The sequence below is a fragment of the Corvus hawaiiensis genome, chromosome 6 (genome assembly GCF_020740725.1).
Source record: "Corvus hawaiiensis isolate bCorHaw1 chromosome 6, bCorHaw1.pri.cur, whole genome shotgun sequence".
In the NCBI taxonomy this organism is placed as follows: domain Eukaryota; kingdom Metazoa; phylum Chordata; class Aves; order Passeriformes; family Corvidae; genus Corvus; species Corvus hawaiiensis.
In genome coordinates, this window is record NC_063218.1 from 50,737,446 (window position 1) to 50,755,782 (window position 18,337).

Below are 18,337 nucleotides of genomic sequence, written 5' to 3' on the forward strand. Positions count from 1 at the left end.
TTTTAAAATACTGTGTTCTGGTTCTGTAACTAGAAACTTGTGTCACAGCAGATGCCACTAAATCTGACTGAGGGGAACTGACAGGAGCTCATGCTGTCTAAAATTAATGCAGTTGTACTTTAGAGGAGGAATTGACATCATGTATTTTCCCAGTAGTGTTTGTGACTAGCAATAGCATCTTGAAACTCGTAACTGTTCATGCCTCCTGCATTCCTGAGCATAAGGACAAACCCAAAATCTCTCAAATAGTACAGAATTTGATGATGCAACTTCCTAATAATGAGTGGTTCACTTGAGCAGGACAATCTCAAGTCATGCTGTCAAAAACGGCCATTAAGTAGAGAACTGGGCAACTAAAAAAGCTAAATAATCTTACAATGCTATTTCTGTTGTCCTGCTGCCTTATTGGAGTGGCAATTCACATGATGCTCTATTTGCTTTTGGCTTCATCAGTTCACTGATGTATTTGTAATACTGAACAGAAGACAAATAAATATAGTTGTCACAAGAACTAAAATTCTTGCAGGGAAGGGCAGCAGACATTAAGAAAGCAAAGTGAAATACAGCATATAGATTTTTTTTCAATGTTTGCTTTCTGATAGGAGAAATAACTAGATTATAGTGTACAAATAGCTCCCAAAAATAACGTTGCTCCAGTAGAATTTGAAAAAGGTGGGATTGTATCAATAAAACCCTGCAATTATTTTGTGATGGACATTGGCTTACACAGTAATGCATACAAAGGCATATAGCATTGCTTTCAGAAACAAAATTGCTATAAATATTGGAGACTGTTGCATCTAAATGTTTTGTAAGGTATTGTTTGATTGGTTTTTTTTTTTTAAGTAATTCTTTGCAGTTGGAAGAAGTGACCGCGTTTTTTGTAAGAATGTGAAATTTTTTGATACTCAGACTTTTAAGTTGAAGATGCTCAGTACACTAAAAGTGTAAGGAGAGCTTTCATCCTTCTGCAGCAGTTGTGTCAGACTTCTTAGACTCTCTGAAGTGTTGGGAATTCACTGGGTTTTGATTTTAAACCACAAACTTAGTTTTCATTAAAAATTTTAGTTTATCAGGACTTGAATTTGGCATGAGACCCTTCCTGATTAGAAGGGAGTGAATTCCCATGATTTGTTTGTCACCTCTTGGTTTCAACAGTGTCTTTGTTGAGACTAGACATTGCTGTGATGTTGCATCATGTTGAGACTTCCATTTTAGCAGACCAAGAAGCAAACAAAGATAGTACAAAGTAACAGTCCTTACTGTTCATTCTCTCAGTTGTTTAATATCTTTTCTTATTCAGTAAATTTATAACTCTGCCAGCAAAAGGTACCTTACCAAATACCACAAACAAAACAAAAAAAAAGCTGTTTAAAGCTGTTCAGATTTAAATTACTGGGTAGTAAGCTAATGACCTCTGCTTTCATCCATAACAGCCCTGAGCAAGTTTTGTCTCTACCCAGAGAAGTTAGATTATCCTGAGCAATATTCCAATGTACTGTGTCTTCTACAGGTTCATAAAGAGTGTCAAAACAGTTGACTTGACAAAAAATGAGCTTTTGAACTTGGTGAATAGTTGCTGCATCATATGAAAATTGTGATGCTGTCAGTTAACACTTGAAGAGCTTTGAGTGAAAAGATGTATTACATAAACTTAAATATGGGCCCAGTTCATTCAGATACTTCATAATTTCTGTATAAGATACTTAATAGCCATGGGAAATTAATATGGATATTCAGTTTTGAAATTTTCTCTGACTTTATTGTGTAGGTATCCTTAAAATGTGGTGATGACAATAGCAAGTGCTTCTCTGGTGAGTAAAGTTCTTCAATTTTTATTTAAAAACTGGTTTTAGGTGGCTAATTCAGGAAGAAATGCATTCAAAATAAATTGTCATTTAGGTTCACAGCAGCCTGAAAACCCTCTGAAAGTGAGTATAAACCAGTTAACAAGAGCAGTTGAGGCCCTTCTGCGACTCCATACGAATTCCTGTAGTAGTTCAGCAGCAGTTTCTCCAGAAGAGACTAAGAGTACCAAGGAAGCTTGGACTGCCACAGAACATCTCCAATTCACAATATTTGCTGCTCATGGAATTTCTTCTGGTTGGGTGTCAAAGTAAGTGATTTATTTATTGCAAAATTCCTCCTTTTATAGTTTTTTTAATGTTCTTATGGGTTTTTTATGTTTAACTTTTTTTCCTTGTCCAGTTATGAAAAATACTACTTGATTTGTTCCCTGACCCATAATGGAAAAGATCTGTTCAAACCTGTTCAGTCCAAGAAGGTTGGCACATACAAGAACTTCTTCTACTTGATTAAATGGGATGAACTGTAAGTGACTTTAGTCTGTTAAAACTCAATAAAGTGTTTTATTTTAGTTACTACCTACCCAGCTAGCTGCTGAATACGGTCATTCAAGCAGCTCTTGGTTTTCTGATTCCATTTGAAGCATCCAAAGAACAATGTGTGAGACCTACTGATCAAAATCAGAAATATTTTTCCAAATGGTATTTCAATACTCATTTTAAAAGGGGGAATGGAAATGCTGGACAAGTGCCTTGTGCTAATGTGTTTGTAGCATACAATTACAGGGAGTTGGGAAGTTTATAACATTCCTTGCAATGGGAATGGCTTGTGCTACTTTAAGAGGGATTAAAGAATAAAGCTTGCTTATGTGTACTGCTCAATTTATGTAAATGGAGAGGAAAAGCAACTCACTTCTACTAACATGAATGTTGAATCAGTTTTTGTTCCAAGTACAGAAGATAGAAAGGAAGAAGGAAGAGCATGCAGAGAAAAGATAGGGAGATGATGGCAAGTGGTATCTGATAACTGAAAGGGGAATATTTTTCATTATCTATGCACAGCCACTTGAGTTATCAGGCAGCCTGTCATAGCTGAAGCATCATGTGAGCTCCATGGTGCCCCATATCTACTCTCCTGACTGTTTTTAAAGGTCAGAGATAGACCCTGAGGAATACCCTGAAAGTTTGTGGTGAACAAATTATTTCAGAGCAGCAGTGAGAGTTTCTAGAACACCTGCCTTCAGAGAGTACTCCAACTACCTTTTTTTCCTGGTGATGCATGGGATTAATTGTCAGATCTTTTGCTGGCAAGTACTAGTGTATTACAGTGAAAGGTCTGCTAGGTTGCTTAAAAACTGCTGACAGTAGTGTAGTGCTTTATAGTGGAACTGTGATGTTTTACAGAGAAATCAAACTAAAGGAACATGTTCGGCAGTAAAAACAATGCAAACAAAAATGGAAGCTTGTATAGCTAGTGAGGTGTATGCTCCTCAGCTGCTCTCTTTATAGGTTTTGTACCATTTGAATTTAACTTTCAGTAGTTCTTAATAGATTCTTTCATTTGGATGTGAAACTACTGTCAGCTGACCCTTTCAATCTGAAAAATTAGAAGGTGGCTAACATGGAATTGTGTGTGTCCTTCCTAGTGAGTGGAGTGGGAAAACTGGTTTTGCTGGACAGGTCAGTTCTGTGCAAGGAATGTGATTTAATAGACAGAGATTAAAAAGGGTTGCTCCAAATCTGACTACAGTGCAGAAGTGTTATTTAGGAGGTTTTACAGACTGTTGTTATGGGAGATGAAGTGGAGTAAAATATGATTGCATGGATATTTAACACTTGTTCTTCAATGTTAATTGATTTTTTGAAAGCAAGAGGCATACATGGATTATATGGATAAGCCTGTAACTTACTAACTGCTGCCTTTTTTCTAATTGACTTATTTTTAATACTTTTATTTTATAGAATAATTTTCCCCATCCAGATTTCACAGTTGCCTTTGGAATCAGTCTTATGTCTGACTTTGTTTGGAATCCTAAATCAAAGTAGTGGGAGTTCCCCTGACTCAAATAAGCAGAGAAAGGGCCCAGAAATTTTGGGTCAGGTTTCTCTACCTCTTTTTGATTTTAGGCGGTAAGTATCCAAAACATGGGTAAGATTATCAATATGATTTGCTCTGTGTAAAGCTTCCTCCACACCCATAACTATAGAAATTGCCTCTCTGATATTGAATATACTAGGCCATGATAAAGGTTAAGAATTGAAAACTGTACTGATACAGAAAAAATACATTTCATTAAATAGAGGACAAAACGTGGTCCTGTGTGGTAGGATTTCCATCTAACTGGGTGAAAAAACTTAACTGCTGGAGGAAGTTGAATATTTGTTTGGATGATTATATCCCAGAATATTCTGAAATTATTCCCTTTGATTCAGAGCTGGATTTATTTTAAACAATTAAAATAAAGGGATGATTAACAAGTGTGTTAAATTTGTGCCATATTTGTATTTTGAACTGGCTTTCCTTCAAATACAGCTGCTGGATGCTGTTACATGTTTTTCACTAAGAATGAAAAGCCTGCTGTAACTTTCCTAAGCTGAGTGTTTCTGGATTGGTTCAAGTTGCTTTGTGCTTCCAACTTTGATTACGAAGTGCATTCCAAAATGCTTATCACTTGGGCAGCTACTCAGTGAGACATTAACCAGTAGACTCGAACCACAGGTGCCCAAATTAGACATCATGTTGCAGAAGTGATCACACCATTGCAAAACACCTTCTGCATTTATGCTTTAGGTTTCCTATTTATCTGTGCTGCTGAATTCTAGGTCTTACTGGAAGCTTAAATTGTCAAGCAAAGCTGAAGAAAGGCAGCAGATCTTCCTGGACAGTCACTGCTGTGTGTTGTTTGTGGCTGTTTCGTGGGCTTTGCGTCCTCTGGTTCTGGATTTTTACTTCACTTGTTCTGCTTTCTTTTTTGTCTGGTGATGATTCCAACAGCTTGAGGGTGTCACAGTTTAGGATTTCCTGCATTGCAAAGATGGCCTGCAGCTGCTTTCAGTCTCCACCAAAGCTTGGATTCCTTTCATAAAGGATGCTTATTTCAACCTTCTGTTTAAGTGTTACATTTCAGTCTCCTATCTAAATACCACATTTCACAGTATTTGAAAACACAGCTTTTGATTTGATTTGCAAATTTATCTTGTCTTCATGCTGCATGGTATTCTCATAGGAGTTAGTCTGGAGAGAAAACTGTATTTTCTGTTTATGCAGACCACTACAATGGTGTGTGTTATGCCAGAGCTTGCTGAGTGGCCTGTATATAGCAGCTGTAAAGATGCTTAGTAGTCTAATCCACTTGCAGTCCACATAAATTAAATCCAGACCTAGATAATTAAAGATAGTAGCCAAATATTCCAGTTACAGTTGAAAATAGAATCAATGACAGGCAGGAGCTGAAACTTGGAACTAACTAAAATACAGGGAGAATAAAACTGGTCATGTATGTGTTTTGGAAGAATCCATAGCCAAGTTAAAATTCCTCCGGCTGAAGTGCATGTGGAGTGGCTTAAAACGTCATTACTTGTGGATGAGACACAAGGCAGTATTGAACTGGATAATTATTAAAAAAAATAAGCTGTTCAGTTGTGCTTTAGTGGCACAATTTGGTAGTCTTTATTGGCATGATAAGCTCCTAGCTAATCAATATTTACATATAACAACCTGTTCCTTATTTGAAATAAATACAAACCCTAAAACATCTTTTAAAATATACTTAAGGCTTGGCCTTCAAGCAGTCTTTTGAGTAACATTTTGATCTTAAAAGACTGATAGAAGTTTTCTCTACCTAACATTCAACACTTAATTGATTTATGAAGTGTCTTCAGTTGTGCCCTACTGCTGCAGTTGGAAATTGTATTAATGTTGGGAATACACTGGCAAGTGCAGATGTCATTTGATAGGCCCTTGCAAAATCTGGTAATGTGGGAAGTCCAAGCAAATGGTGATGCCCATAAGATTCATACGCCTGGGCCTCTTTTCTAGAAGCTAAGAAGAGTGTGGTGGTGTGTGTGTTTGTGTTCAGTTTTTTCCTCAGAGGCAAAAGTATTCCTTTTCTGACTTAAAGAACAGGGAGCACCTAATTTATCTGTGTCAATTGTGTCAACATTGAACTTTTTCCTTTGCCTTTTCCACCTAAAAGTTGTGTGCAGCCCTTTAAAGCACTTAAAGTACAGACAACAGCCAGTGAAAATAAATAAATTCATTTGACGACTCATGTCTTGGTGAAGTAAATGGACTGTGATACTAATACCTGCACATGTTTTTTTCTCAGATTGTTAACTTGTGGGACGAAGCTCTTGCAACTGTGGACCTCTTCACATCCACATCATGTGTCAGGGACGACCAGTAAGAAAGGAAACATGGAAAGAATAGTATTGCAGGTTGTACATAATTGTGACTTGCTCTGGTTTGTTTGAATATTGGGACTTGTAGGTCATATTAGATGAATGTTTTGTGGAGAGGGAAAGTACTGCTACAAAGTGTTTCAAAGTCAGTATAGAATAGTGATTACTAAACTGTAAGGGCAAAGAATGGGAAGCTTCTGGAAGTCTCTACAAATCTGTTACTGAGTAACTGTCTGGAAGTAAGAGAAATCAGAGGTGCTTGGCATTACATGCTGTCAGTACTGGGAGGGAATGTTTTTGAAAGCAATCCATAGAAATGTGTGCTGAGATGGGAACTGTGTGGACAAGCTACCACTACAAGCAGTAGCAATTCCAGTTCCTTTACAGAACATAAGCACCTCTCTTTCTCAGTTCAGAGTCCAAATTTCCCTCCAAAGAGAAAGTGCCTTACTAGGCATGGCTCAGCAGTCCCAAAACATGGCCTGAGTCGGTGCTTGGCTGGAAGCCACTGGTGTGGGTTTGAACAGTTCTGTGATTATCTCTGCTCTAAGCATTCTCACTTCTCTTCTGAGGAGTGCTCCAACCACTGCATTGTGCAAGAACACAGCTGTACGTTTAGGAACCGTAGTTATGTAGAATTGAGATGGAAAAAATTACTCAGCAAACAGTGTCTGAAGACTGTTACACTTGTAGAATTAAAGAGTTCAGGTTCCCAAACATCTGACATTGCTTTCTCTACTGTGCTTAAGGACTTACATCATCTTTTTTCTTTTTTTTTTTTTTTTTTTCCAGATTGACTTCCCATCCCATGCGTTTGATATTGAATATAAAATTCCTCAAGCTGCAAAGACTACTGTGCATCTTTCTGTAGAAACATTAGAAAAACCATCGAGAGAACGTCTCCTTGCCATTCTCTCCAAGGATAGCACTATTGGGTACATCCATCTCTGCTAGCTGGGCTCTTTTTGCACATGACAATTTGTAGCTAGGGCATGGAATGCTTATATATTCTTAAGTTTCTGTTATATCTTTTTTAAAATATTTTGAAGACCTCTAGAGACTTAAACAAGAGGTTGAGTTAAACATGTGAAATAATGGTACTGACTTAATGAATTTCCTTGTGTTTTCCGGGGCTGGTGCTATAATAATTTCTTGCTACAAGATTGCTGCTCCTTTGCCTGCATGTTACAGTCACCTGCTCCTGCCTGGCAGTTTCTCAGTGGCAGTCTCAGCGGTGGCTGTTCATGTGCCATGGAAGCTTTTCTGGCAACCTTTCCTACTGATCGGCACCAAACTAACATTAATGTTTTTGATTTATTTCAGATTATACTAAAACTTAATTTTGTCCTGCCCAAATTATAACTTTGAACTTTGAATTGTTTCCTTAAGGTTTGAAACTTTATTTGGCTTCTTGTTTTGACTTTTGTGGAGGTAACAGTCATTTCAATGTCATTCCATTCTGTGTGTTAAATTATCTGTATGAATACAACAATCAGTGGCATTGGGGTTATTCCAGGTGATGGTTTTTCATGTGCACTATAAACTGAAATGCTCTTGTCTGCAGGCTGTCGAAAGAAGATAAAGAATTTTTGTGGGAGAAGAGACATTATTGTCACAGCCATACTAACAGCCTACCAAAAATCCTGGTTAGTGCCCCTCACTGGGACTGGGCAAGTCTTCCAGAAATATATTCGTTACTTCAGCGGTGGCCTCCTTTATCACCCTTAGCTGCACTAGAACTACTTGATTCAAAGTAAGAAAACTGCTGTAAATAAACGCTCTGTGTTTTGTTGAGCATTAAATGACTCTTCTTTGGTAGAAGATCCTGGAATGGTGTTCTGTGGAAAAATATTGCTGAATTTCTTGTGGTAAAAGTTAAGGGTTCTTAAAATTTCAAAGAACCCCGGCTTACTTTATTGATGTAGGCTTAACCAAGTCATGTAGTGAAAGCACAGCAACAGTGGCTAGGTTTCTGAAGTTTAACATGCAACAGGACAGGAGTTTATTGAGACAGAGTTTTGAGAGGTTTTGACTGTGCTTGTCCTAAACATGCATGTGCGGTTGCACCTTATGTGATGAAGGGCCTTGTACTTGTAGGTCCCTTATTGACCTTTTACGGATTATATATGGTTGCTTTTCTATCTAGCTGATCTCAAAAAAAAGACTAAGAAAAAAATCTTACATGAACAGAGAAAACTTAATGTAGATTTGTGGTGGCTTTCTAGGTTTGCTGATCAGGAAGTACGAAATACAGCTGTGAACTGGATAGAGACATTGAGTGATGATGAGTTAACAGATTTCCTCCCTCAGTTTGTACAGGTAAGACTTCCTGCCTACACAGGAGTTTGAATTTTTATGGCTCTTGAAAACCCAAAGGAATTGCTGCTGGCTAATAGCAGAAGTGCAGTTGTGTGCCTCTGACTGCAATGCACAGTAGCGGAAACAATTTGAATAAATAATCACTTTGTGCCTGTCCAAAGCACTTGTGGTGATTCTGTCTGTGCATTAGTCACAAAATTTGTCTTCATCAAGAGTTAAATCCAGACTTGATTTATGTAATTTTCATTGTGTTTAGGCACTGAAGTATGAAACCTACCTTGACAGTGCCCTTGTGAAATTTCTTTTGGCTCGGGCACTGGGAAGCATTCGGATTGCACACTACCTGTACTGGTAAGGGGCTTTTTGTTCCACTGCTCGTGTAATGTGTATGCCACAAGATTAATATTTCCAGAAAAAAAAGATCCTTCTTAACATCATCATTTAATAACATAACAATGACTGTTACGAATGGTGATTATACAGAATGTAGATCCTGGTTGCTGTTTTGGTTTTTTTTAATTAAAGAATACATGGTGCCTCTACAAAGCACAAACTTCTTGCCTTTTCTATCCTGTATATCAGTAACTTCAGACATATGTAGTACTGATTCATTAAAATATTTTAATGTCTTAATATTGCATTGTTTGCTGTATATTCCTTAGGAAAAATTAACTTAAATCCTTTATTTCAGGCTTCTTAAGGATACACTGTATGATACAAAGTTTGGTGTAAGGTATGAGCAAATTCTTGGAGCTTTTCTTTCAGTCTGTGGGCAAAGGCTGAGGGAAGAGCTGGAGAAGCAGACCAGGCTAGTGCAGCTCTTTGGAATGGTAGCAGAAAGAGTAAAGCAAACGAGTGGATCTGCTCGGCAGGTGTGTATATATTTTTAATTTGAAACTAATCCACTTAATTGTCTTTTTAGTCTAAGTTCAAAGTGATATGTAAATGCATAGGAAGATTTATGAACCTATTGTTCTGCAAAGCTTAATGAAGTTGGTGTTTTTGTTGAGTTTGTCATCTGAAACGTATGTTGGTGAGGTGATAGTGTAAGAAAGTAGGATGGTTTCTGTGTATGATAAACTGGAAATGAATTTAAACCAATTATTGCTGAAAAATGATCCTATTATGCAAAAGAATGGGATATCTGTTTTTGTGCTAATAATAGAGCTTACAGTTTTATAGAGTGGGATGCTGTCATCTGGTTCAGTCAAAAACCCCCCCCACGAACATGTGTGATGGGTGTTACATTGCTAGGCTTAGGTATTTTTAATAGCTAAGGCAGCAGCTGTAGTTTCTAGCATTCCTTTGACATTGAGGAGTTGAAATAGTGGCTTCAGGGTAGCTTTGTCCAGAAGTTTTCTGTAGATGCTTCAGTTAAGAAAATGTCAGCTGAATTTTCTCTTTTGTCTGCAGGTTGCCTTGCAAAATGGCATGGAGCGTGTGCAGTTATTTTTCTTGAAGAACAAATGCCGTTTGCCTCTCAATCCCAGTCTTGTGGCAAAAGAGTTAAATATTAAGGTACTGCACATTCAGGGTTTCGAAACCCTTTTGTAAAAATTACAACTAGGTAAAGCTTGTACAAATGAAAAAAAACCACTTGAAGTGCTTGAAAGCTCTTTATGCTGTGGAGATGGGGTTTAGTCAAAAATTCTGATTGAATAAGGCAGCAAAATTAGCTGAGCAAAGATAAAATGTGTACAAATACAGTGTAAAACTGACAAAGGCACTTGTGTTAAAAAATATAGACATATATCTGTAATAACTTATTAAATCTTCAGAGCCTGTCTCTTGAGACCAGCAATCCTGGTTATAGCAAACCAAGGGACCACTCAAAGTGCATGAAAAAGTCCTGTGTGCATTAGTAATCAAAAGAGGAAATTGACCAAGAATATAAAGTTCAAGCAATGAGTAATACTGTGAAACATGCAAAACTACCTGTTACTGATTGCTTCCAGAGATGCTGGGCAGGGTCAGGGAGGCAGTAGCTTTATTTTATTGTGAAGGCCCAGCAAGTAATAAAGTACGAGAAGCAGGTAAATTATTTTTCCAGAACTCTGCAAGGCTTGACAATATCTGCTCAACCACAGTCTTGATTATATCATCATGCATGACTGAAAACCTAAAGGTCTGTTAACGCTTGAACTAATCCTGTGTTGGAGAGACAGCTCGTCTCGCTTTGCTTCTCTACTGTAACTATTAAATCATGAGCAGGGGCTTGTAAGCAGATAAATGAGAAAATCCTGTGAAACACACAAATACACATTTTTAATACATCTTCTAGGTTTCAACAAAACCTGCTGATAAAATATTTATTCATGTTTTATTCACTCTTCCCTTCAGAATGTATAAAACATCACTGTGCAGCAATATTGGCTTTTGTACAAGAATTCAACAAATAACAGCCAAAGGGCTCGTTATTCAAAGGAAGCACGTATTCACCACAATTGAAATGTTGAAAGTCTGAATAGCCACATTGTGTGTCGAACCTGCTTGTTGTCAGAATATCTCGTTTTCTGGGTTAGCAGGAATAGTCCTTTCTGACCATTAACACTAAATCTACTTGCAGGCGTGTTCTTTCTTCAGCTCCAATGCAGTACCACTCAAAGTTGCACTGATAAATGCTGACCCTCTGGGAGAAGAAATTAACGTGATGTTTAAGGTAGGCTTTACATGTGTATTGGAGAAAAGAAGCTGAACGATAATCATTATTTCATTGGTATCAATTAATTTTAGCACAGACCAATAAGCTTATTCCATGAGTTTGCTCCTGTGTATCTAGAAAGCAACATGTGAACAGGCCATAAAACATAAGAGTCTACCACATGTGAAAGCTTAATTGTAGCCTGTTTTTCTTTTAAGCTTATTAAAGAGAATAATAATTCTCTGGTTAACTTTTATTTTTCCATTTAAGGTTGGAGAAGATCTGAGACAAGATATGTTGGCTTTACAAATGATTAAGATTATGGATAAGATCTGGCTGCAGGAGGGACTGGATCTACGGATGGTTATCTTCAAGTGTCTCTCAACTGGAAAAGACAGAGGTGCTAAACCAGATGTCGCCTTTAATCTTTGCTCCCCCACTTCAATTTCTTGTCACACTGATAGTGAAAAACTTCTGGGCAGAAGGTGCCAAGGAACAGTTCCACTGCAAGGAACTTTAGTATCTGAGAGTATAACAAGTTAGATTGTTGTGAATTTCCTGATGGCTGAGTGGCATCTAAATGTGTTTCTTCTCTTGAGTGTTCTGTTGTCAATGAACAGTAGTACAAAAAACCAAATACAGTGATGAAAGCCAAGGTTGCTCTTGATGCTCTTACTGCAACACAGGAAAATAATGGTGCTATAGCAATCCTTATTCTGAAAGTGTAATTGTGGTGAAAGTATTCCAGTCAAAACTGAAATGCTGAAGTTTTTGGAATCTGCTCCAATTTAGTCAGGGGTATCATTCTTGTACTGAAACGTGCAAAAAGAAGAAAAATTTAAACCAGTCCTTGCCATGCCCACACACATACTATCCCCCAGAATTAGTGTCATATGCTGGTAAAAGTTCTTTGGCTGTCTCTGGGGTTTGAAAGTAGGTCAGAGAACTCTGAGTGCAACTACTGCCTTGCACCTTGAACATGCTTTTTGCTAGTTTTAGCTAATTCCCTAGAGCTGGCCAATAGAAATCAAAGATATTTAGGAGGATAAACAATAACTTAAATATTTCTTCAGTCAGATGAACATCATGACCAAAAACTCTTAAATACATGGAAAAGATGGAAATTTAGGTTGGCAAAACTAAGCAAAAAGCTTCTATTTATGTAAGACTTGCTTTTTAGAGAAACAGATCGCTTTTCCTCCTACTCTGAATGATGACTTAATTTATGTAGCTTTTTTTTTCTTACTAATATTAGTGTCCTTAAAGTACTCAAAAGATTAAAGGGGAAAAGTAAAATGGATGTAAATTGCAGATGTACCTTTAGTAGCTCTTGCCAAGATAGAAGTAAAAATTCTGTTAACCAACTAAATGTTTTCCTTTTATAGTTCAGCTATACAAATATTTTTAGTAAATTATATCTCCAAAGTAAGGCCACATATAAAGCCCACTGTCTCATCTGTTTCAACAATTGACAGCAGATAAAGTTACTAGATTAATTCAGCGTCAGTGTGTGAGAATTGTCAGCATCAAAGTATTTTGCCCAATTTAGACTAATAGTAGTTTATATGGTAGAAACTAATAATTCAAAGTATAACTTAAATGTGCATTCTAGGAGCTGTAACTAGGGGTAGTAAAGTAAGCTAAGTTGGATTGCTACATGTGTTTCATGGTTTGCTTTGTACCATAGTCTGTGGAAATGCTTAGGGACTAATAGAATTATTTTTACACCTAGCTGGATTTTGAAAGAGTTGGTCTAAGACTGTAAAATTCGTCATTGTTAGGAAAGTTTCTACTGAATAATAAAAATGCAACATAACTTAAGGAGATGTGCTTTGTTTTATTCTATATCAAGGCATGGTAGAGCTTGTTCCTGCTTCAGATACACTTAGGAAAATTCAAGTGGAATATGGAGTGACAGGTTCTTTTAAGGACAAGCCTCTGGCAGAGTGGTTGCGAAAGTACAATCCTACAGAGGAGGAGTATGAAAAGGTAACTTTCTAGCACTGTTCTTTTTGCAGCTCTTTTAAAAGGGCTAAATACCATCTGATGAAGGAATGAAATTCATAGTCCAGGTCTTCCATTGAAACTTTTCTTTTGTATATTTAGGAAACTTAATTTTTTTCTATACTTGAAAAAGAACAAATTAAAATCCCCTCTATAAAAAGGAGCCAGATGGATTCTGAGGATTTTCATCAGGAGTTTTTATTGGATAGAGAAAAAATGTACTTTAAATTTAAGAGAGGAGAGAATAGTTGCCACTCTTCATTGTAGTTCAGGAGCAGTGGCCTCTTCTTGTACACAAGAGATTCAAAAATTAAAACTTTTTTTTTGGGCTATAATGCCATTACAGTACATTGGGAATATGTCTTGTACCCTTTTCTTTGCTAACATAGTTTTGTGGTTTGTCTTCAACTCCTCTTTCCTCTTTCATTTATGTAAAAAGCAAAATGACCATTTTTGCTGAAAAGTGTGGTATCTAGAGATTTTAGCAAAACTATCTGTTTGAAGAACAGTTTGGGGAAAAAAAAAGCAAATTTAGAGTCTGTTTTGCCTGGCTTGGATTTTGCACTCATCAAGATTGACTCTTGAATACATGAATTATGTTTTTCCACTGATATTTGATCTCAATTCACTTCTTTTCTCTCCCTCCTAGGCTTCAGAAAACTTCATCTACTCTTGTGCAGGATGCTGTGTAGCCACGTATGTCCTGGGAATCTGTGACCGTCACAATGATAACATAATGCTCCGGAACACTGGGCATATGTTTCACATCGACTTTGGAAAGTTTCTGGGACATGCACAGATGTTTGGTAGCTTTAAAAGGTATCTTCTGTACCTAAGCATTGTAGAGAATGAAGTGATTTTTTTTTTTTTCCAAGTGTTGCTCTGGGAGATCTGCTGTAGGTCCAGTACCATGTGTAAGTGCTGTGTAACCTGAAGCAGCACTTGGGAGAGGAACCCAACCCAAACCCATGAAACAGCAGTAATGGAATGTTTAATGCCATTACTTCAGGATGGGGATGGAGGGAAGCAGAAAACACATGACAATGAAGAGACCTTATGATGAACTCAGGAATTCTGTGCTTTTTGAACAGGGATCGAGCTCCTTTTGTGCTGACATCAGATATGGCTTATGTCATAAATGGTGGGGAAAAACCCACAATTCGCTTTCAGCTGTTCGTGGATCTCTGCTGCCAAGCTTACAACTTGATCAGAAAGCATGCCAGCCTCTTCCTTAACCTACTGTCATTGGTAATCATTTTTCACATTCAGTTGAAACTTAATAGATCTGTCATGCTGGGTTGTATTAAAAACTGTGCTTTTTATGCTGGAGAAACTCTTAATGCGGGCTTTTTTTAAAACCCAGAAACATCTGATCTTTTTGGGAAGCTTTATTTGTAATTTTTTAAGCTTTTTTACTGCCTACCTCTTTCTAGAAGATATAAAACTAAGATGATACCACAAATTACACTGCAAAGAGTTCTAACTGCTTTTAATTCAGCAGAAATAATGAATAACTGCTGATTATAAGTAATTGTTGTCTATTGCTGTTAGTGTTTAGCAATTTAGTGCAGCTACAAATGTATTTGAGGGTCTAGGTCTTAATCATTTCAGTAGAAAATCATATTGGGTTTATTGCATTAAAACTAAATTTCAATTTCTTGCAGATGCTTTCTTCTGGGTTACCAGAGCTAAGCGGGGTTCAGGACCTGAAGTATGTCCAGGATGCTCTCCAGCCGCAAACAACAGATGCAGAAGCCACCATCTTCTTTACAAGGTACTGGATAAGTGAAAACTAAAATATGTCCCAGTATCATCCTGTTAATGGGAGATTTCTGATAGGAAAAAACGTGCTAGGAATGGTCACAAACATGTCTGTACAAGCTGAACAGTTACACTGTACAATCATAAAATACAGTTAACTATATAAGTAAGACCAGTTCTATATAAGAGTAATGCTTGTGCTAAAATACCTCGTAGATTTTAGGAGTGACCTTGTGTGAAAAATTGGTTTAAAGTGCTGAGAGCAAATAATTCTGTCTGGCTGTTTAACACTTACATTTTGAATACATCCTAAATCATTTAATAGCAGAGTATATGATGGAAAGCATTGTAAAGAAGTTTTCTCTTGGAGAAATCTTTTGCACACTGGGGAGGGAGGGCTGATGCTCCAGTATAAGGGGAGTGCATATAGTGTAACCGAGATGTTGCTACATGTTAGAAAAGTGTTACTGTACTTCACTTCAAATATAAGGGGAAACTGCAGTGGTGTGCATGCAACTGAAAATTATAGAAAAGTTTGGGTTGGAAGGGACCTTTAAAGGCCATCTAAGACCAATCCCCCTGCAATGAACCGGGACATCCTCAACTAGATCAGGCTCCTCAAAGCCGTCCTGTCATCTACAACCTCTCTGGGCAACCTGTTCTGGTGTTTCACCACTCTTACTGTAAAAAAATTTCTTATATCTGATCTGAATCTACTCTCATATTCTTTATCCTTTGTCCTCTCACAACAGGTCTGGCTAAAAAGTTTGTCCCCTTCTTTTGTATAAGCTCCCTTTAAGTAGGAATGGCCTCCCCATGAAAGGCCACAGTAAGATCTCCCCAGAGCCTTCTCAAGTCTGAACAACTCCAGTTCTCTCAGACTGTTCTCTCAAGAGAGGTGTTCATCCTTCTGATAATTTCTGTGGCCCTCCCCTGGACCTGCTCCAGCAGGTTCATGTCTTTCCAGGGCTCTAGAGTTGGATGCAAGTCTGGAAAGCCTTCACTTCTTCAATAAAAACCTATTCCAAAGTTTGGATACTGAGTCTCATATTAAGTGTTGATATGATACTATTCATATAGCCCATTGATCACTCTTAAAAATCTTTTCTTTGTCAGTAAGAAATAGGGGGTTATTTTTCTTAGACTTCAGTCTGATGCATTGACAGAACCACTTTTGTGTGTTTTGATGTTTTCTTTTTCCAGGCTGATCGAATCCAGTCTGGGCAGTGTTGCCACAAAGTTCAATTTCTTCATTCACAATTTGGCTCAGCTGCGTTTCTCAGGTCTGCCTTCTAATGATGAGCCCATCCTGTCATTTTCTGCTAAAACCTATTCTCTCAAACAAGATGGCCGAATCAAACAAGTGTCTGTGTTTACGTATCAGAAGAGATACAACCCAGATAAACATTACGTAAGTATGTGGGAGCTGCGTACACTCAGGGAAGATAATGGTGTATTTTCTTCCAACAAGACACAGCAGGGACAGCTGACCAAAACCAGCCAGAGAAATATTGTATAATGTCATTATACACAGAGTGTATAATGTCACTGTCTGCAATAAATCTGGGGGTAGAGGAAGAAAGCAGGGGACAGGAGGGGGTTGTCTTCCAAGGTGGCTGTTTGGGAACTGGCTGAGCATGGTTCTGCTTGTGGGCTGTGGTGATTGTCTTGCGTCACCCTCCCTCCCCAGGACTGTCTTTATCTCAGCCCACAGATCTTCTCACTCTTGCTCTTGTTCTCCCAACTGTCCCACTGGTGAGGGGGTGGGAGCAAGCAAGCAGCTGTGTGGGTGCTGAGCTGCTGGCCAGGATAAACCAGCAACAGTACAACCAGCTAGAGTACAGACTGGCATTTCTAGCATCTCATAATATTCTTCAAAATGAAAACACCTCTTGAAAAGCATCTAGAAGGAAGTAGAAAGAGCACAAGTAGTGTTGGTGGAGATTATTTTAAAATATGGGAATTTGAGTCATGATCACGGGCTCTTATGTAGCTGCCTTCTTTAAAATGGCTTGTTCCTGAGTAGGAGTCGTTAAGTCAGACACTCTGGTTTTGGTCTGACCTTCCATTAAAGTTTGATTTGTTCCTCCTAAGGAAAAGCATTGTTTCCTGTACTAATGCACTTATACTCTTAGTTTTACTAGAGACACCAAGCATTGCAATTTGCCTTCAGGATTTTAATAGACCTGGGTTACACTTTGAGACGTAATGTTAGTATTCCTACGCAGATGTGCAACCTTCTTCGATTTTTTTTTTTTTGTTTGTTTGTTTTACTTCTATACTGCTATTTTTTAGGCTGGAATAATAAGCTCTAGTTCATTTCCCTGAACTTTATAAAAAAGTGAGCTATAGTGATAGATGCAAGTGTACATCTCTTTCCAAGCTGTATTTGCTGTAAATGTCTTAAGCTGGTAAGGCACCGGGAAGGGAAGGTAGAACAAATCTGACTAAAGCTGGAAGTGAAGAGCTTTGTACTGAATCACTGTGTAATAAATGTATTAGAGTACTCCTGGTCTGAGCCAAAACAGCCTCGCCTCTTCCAGGAAACTGTTAGGGTGGTCTAGATTCTGCCTAGATTTTTAAAGTTACATAAAGTACATTTAACTCCTCTACCCATAAAATGGGCCCACTGAGTTGAATTTTCTGTGCAGCTCTCAAACTTCATTTCCTTTGAATAATGTGAATGTATCCTGGGACTGTACCCCCAGTACTTTGAAAAATTCTTCTTGTATAATGCAGTGCACTTGCATCTGCCCACCAAATTGTCACTTTAAAAATGGAATCCTGTAGAATCAGGAGGGAATTAAATTGAAAAAAATCACACCTGAAAGGTTCTGTGGTAGTTTTGTGCCCACAGATATATGTGTCAATGTAATCCTGCGCCATTGTTAACATTTTGTGTATCTGGTAGGAACTTCCAGTGAGTCTTCAAAGGGAGAGGGCACACAGCTCAGTCTTCCCTACCTTCATCATCCTCCGACAGCTGTGGGTCTACCTTATGGGAAGACCATGTGATGTTACTTTGCATTAAGGGCTGCTTACAATTCTAACTATGAAATGGAAATGTTGGAATAAGGGATATAATAATGGGATATGTGTTCAGGAGAAGGATTACTATAGGAGAAAGAGTTGATTGTTAAGAAAATTGTATTGTTAAGTTATTTTATAATATTTTTATATAAACTACTTTTATTTTTCTGTTTTGGGCAGATCTATGTAGTGAGAGTTTTGAGAGAAGGGCAAGTTGAGCCAACATTTGTCTTCCGAACATTTGATGAGTTCCAGGAGCTCCACAACAAACTTGGCATTCTCTTTCCTCTTTGGAAGTTACCAGGGTATGTGCCTAAGTTGCCCATCACTATTGCAAAAGCAACAAAACTGCTCCCAGCTGGGTGGAGGAAAAAAT

The 18,337-nt window shown here is 37.8% G+C and overlaps 1 protein-coding gene across 2 annotated transcripts in view; it reads left to right on the forward strand.

Moving 5' to 3' along the window:
- PIK3C2A (phosphatidylinositol-4-phosphate 3-kinase catalytic subunit type 2 alpha) overlaps window positions 1-18,337 on the forward strand; it is a 50,890-nt gene that overhangs the window by 27,469 nt on the left and 5,084 nt on the right. For both annotated transcript variants that reach the window (XM_048306524.1, XM_048306525.1), the window contains exons 10-28: window positions 1,772-1,814; window positions 1,903-2,116; window positions 2,209-2,331; window positions 3,768-3,935; window positions 6,134-6,242; window positions 6,999-7,141; window positions 7,771-7,959; window positions 8,432-8,525; window positions 8,782-8,876; window positions 9,217-9,397; window positions 9,939-10,043; window positions 11,092-11,184; window positions 11,437-11,566; window positions 13,019-13,155; window positions 13,820-13,989; window positions 14,262-14,418; window positions 14,835-14,944; window positions 16,135-16,342; window positions 18,142-18,266. In XM_048306524.1, the coding sequence (XP_048162481.1) occupies window positions 1,772-1,814; window positions 1,903-2,116; window positions 2,209-2,331; window positions 3,768-3,935; window positions 6,134-6,242; window positions 6,999-7,141; window positions 7,771-7,959; window positions 8,432-8,525; window positions 8,782-8,876; window positions 9,217-9,397; window positions 9,939-10,043; window positions 11,092-11,184; window positions 11,437-11,566; window positions 13,019-13,155; window positions 13,820-13,989; window positions 14,262-14,418; window positions 14,835-14,944; window positions 16,135-16,342; window positions 18,142-18,266 (2,594 nt within the window). The remainder of the gene's footprint in view (window positions 1-1,771; window positions 1,815-1,902; window positions 2,117-2,208; window positions 2,332-3,767; window positions 3,936-6,133; window positions 6,243-6,998; window positions 7,142-7,770; window positions 7,960-8,431; window positions 8,526-8,781; window positions 8,877-9,216; window positions 9,398-9,938; window positions 10,044-11,091; window positions 11,185-11,436; window positions 11,567-13,018; window positions 13,156-13,819; window positions 13,990-14,261; window positions 14,419-14,834; window positions 14,945-16,134; window positions 16,343-18,141; window positions 18,267-18,337) is intronic.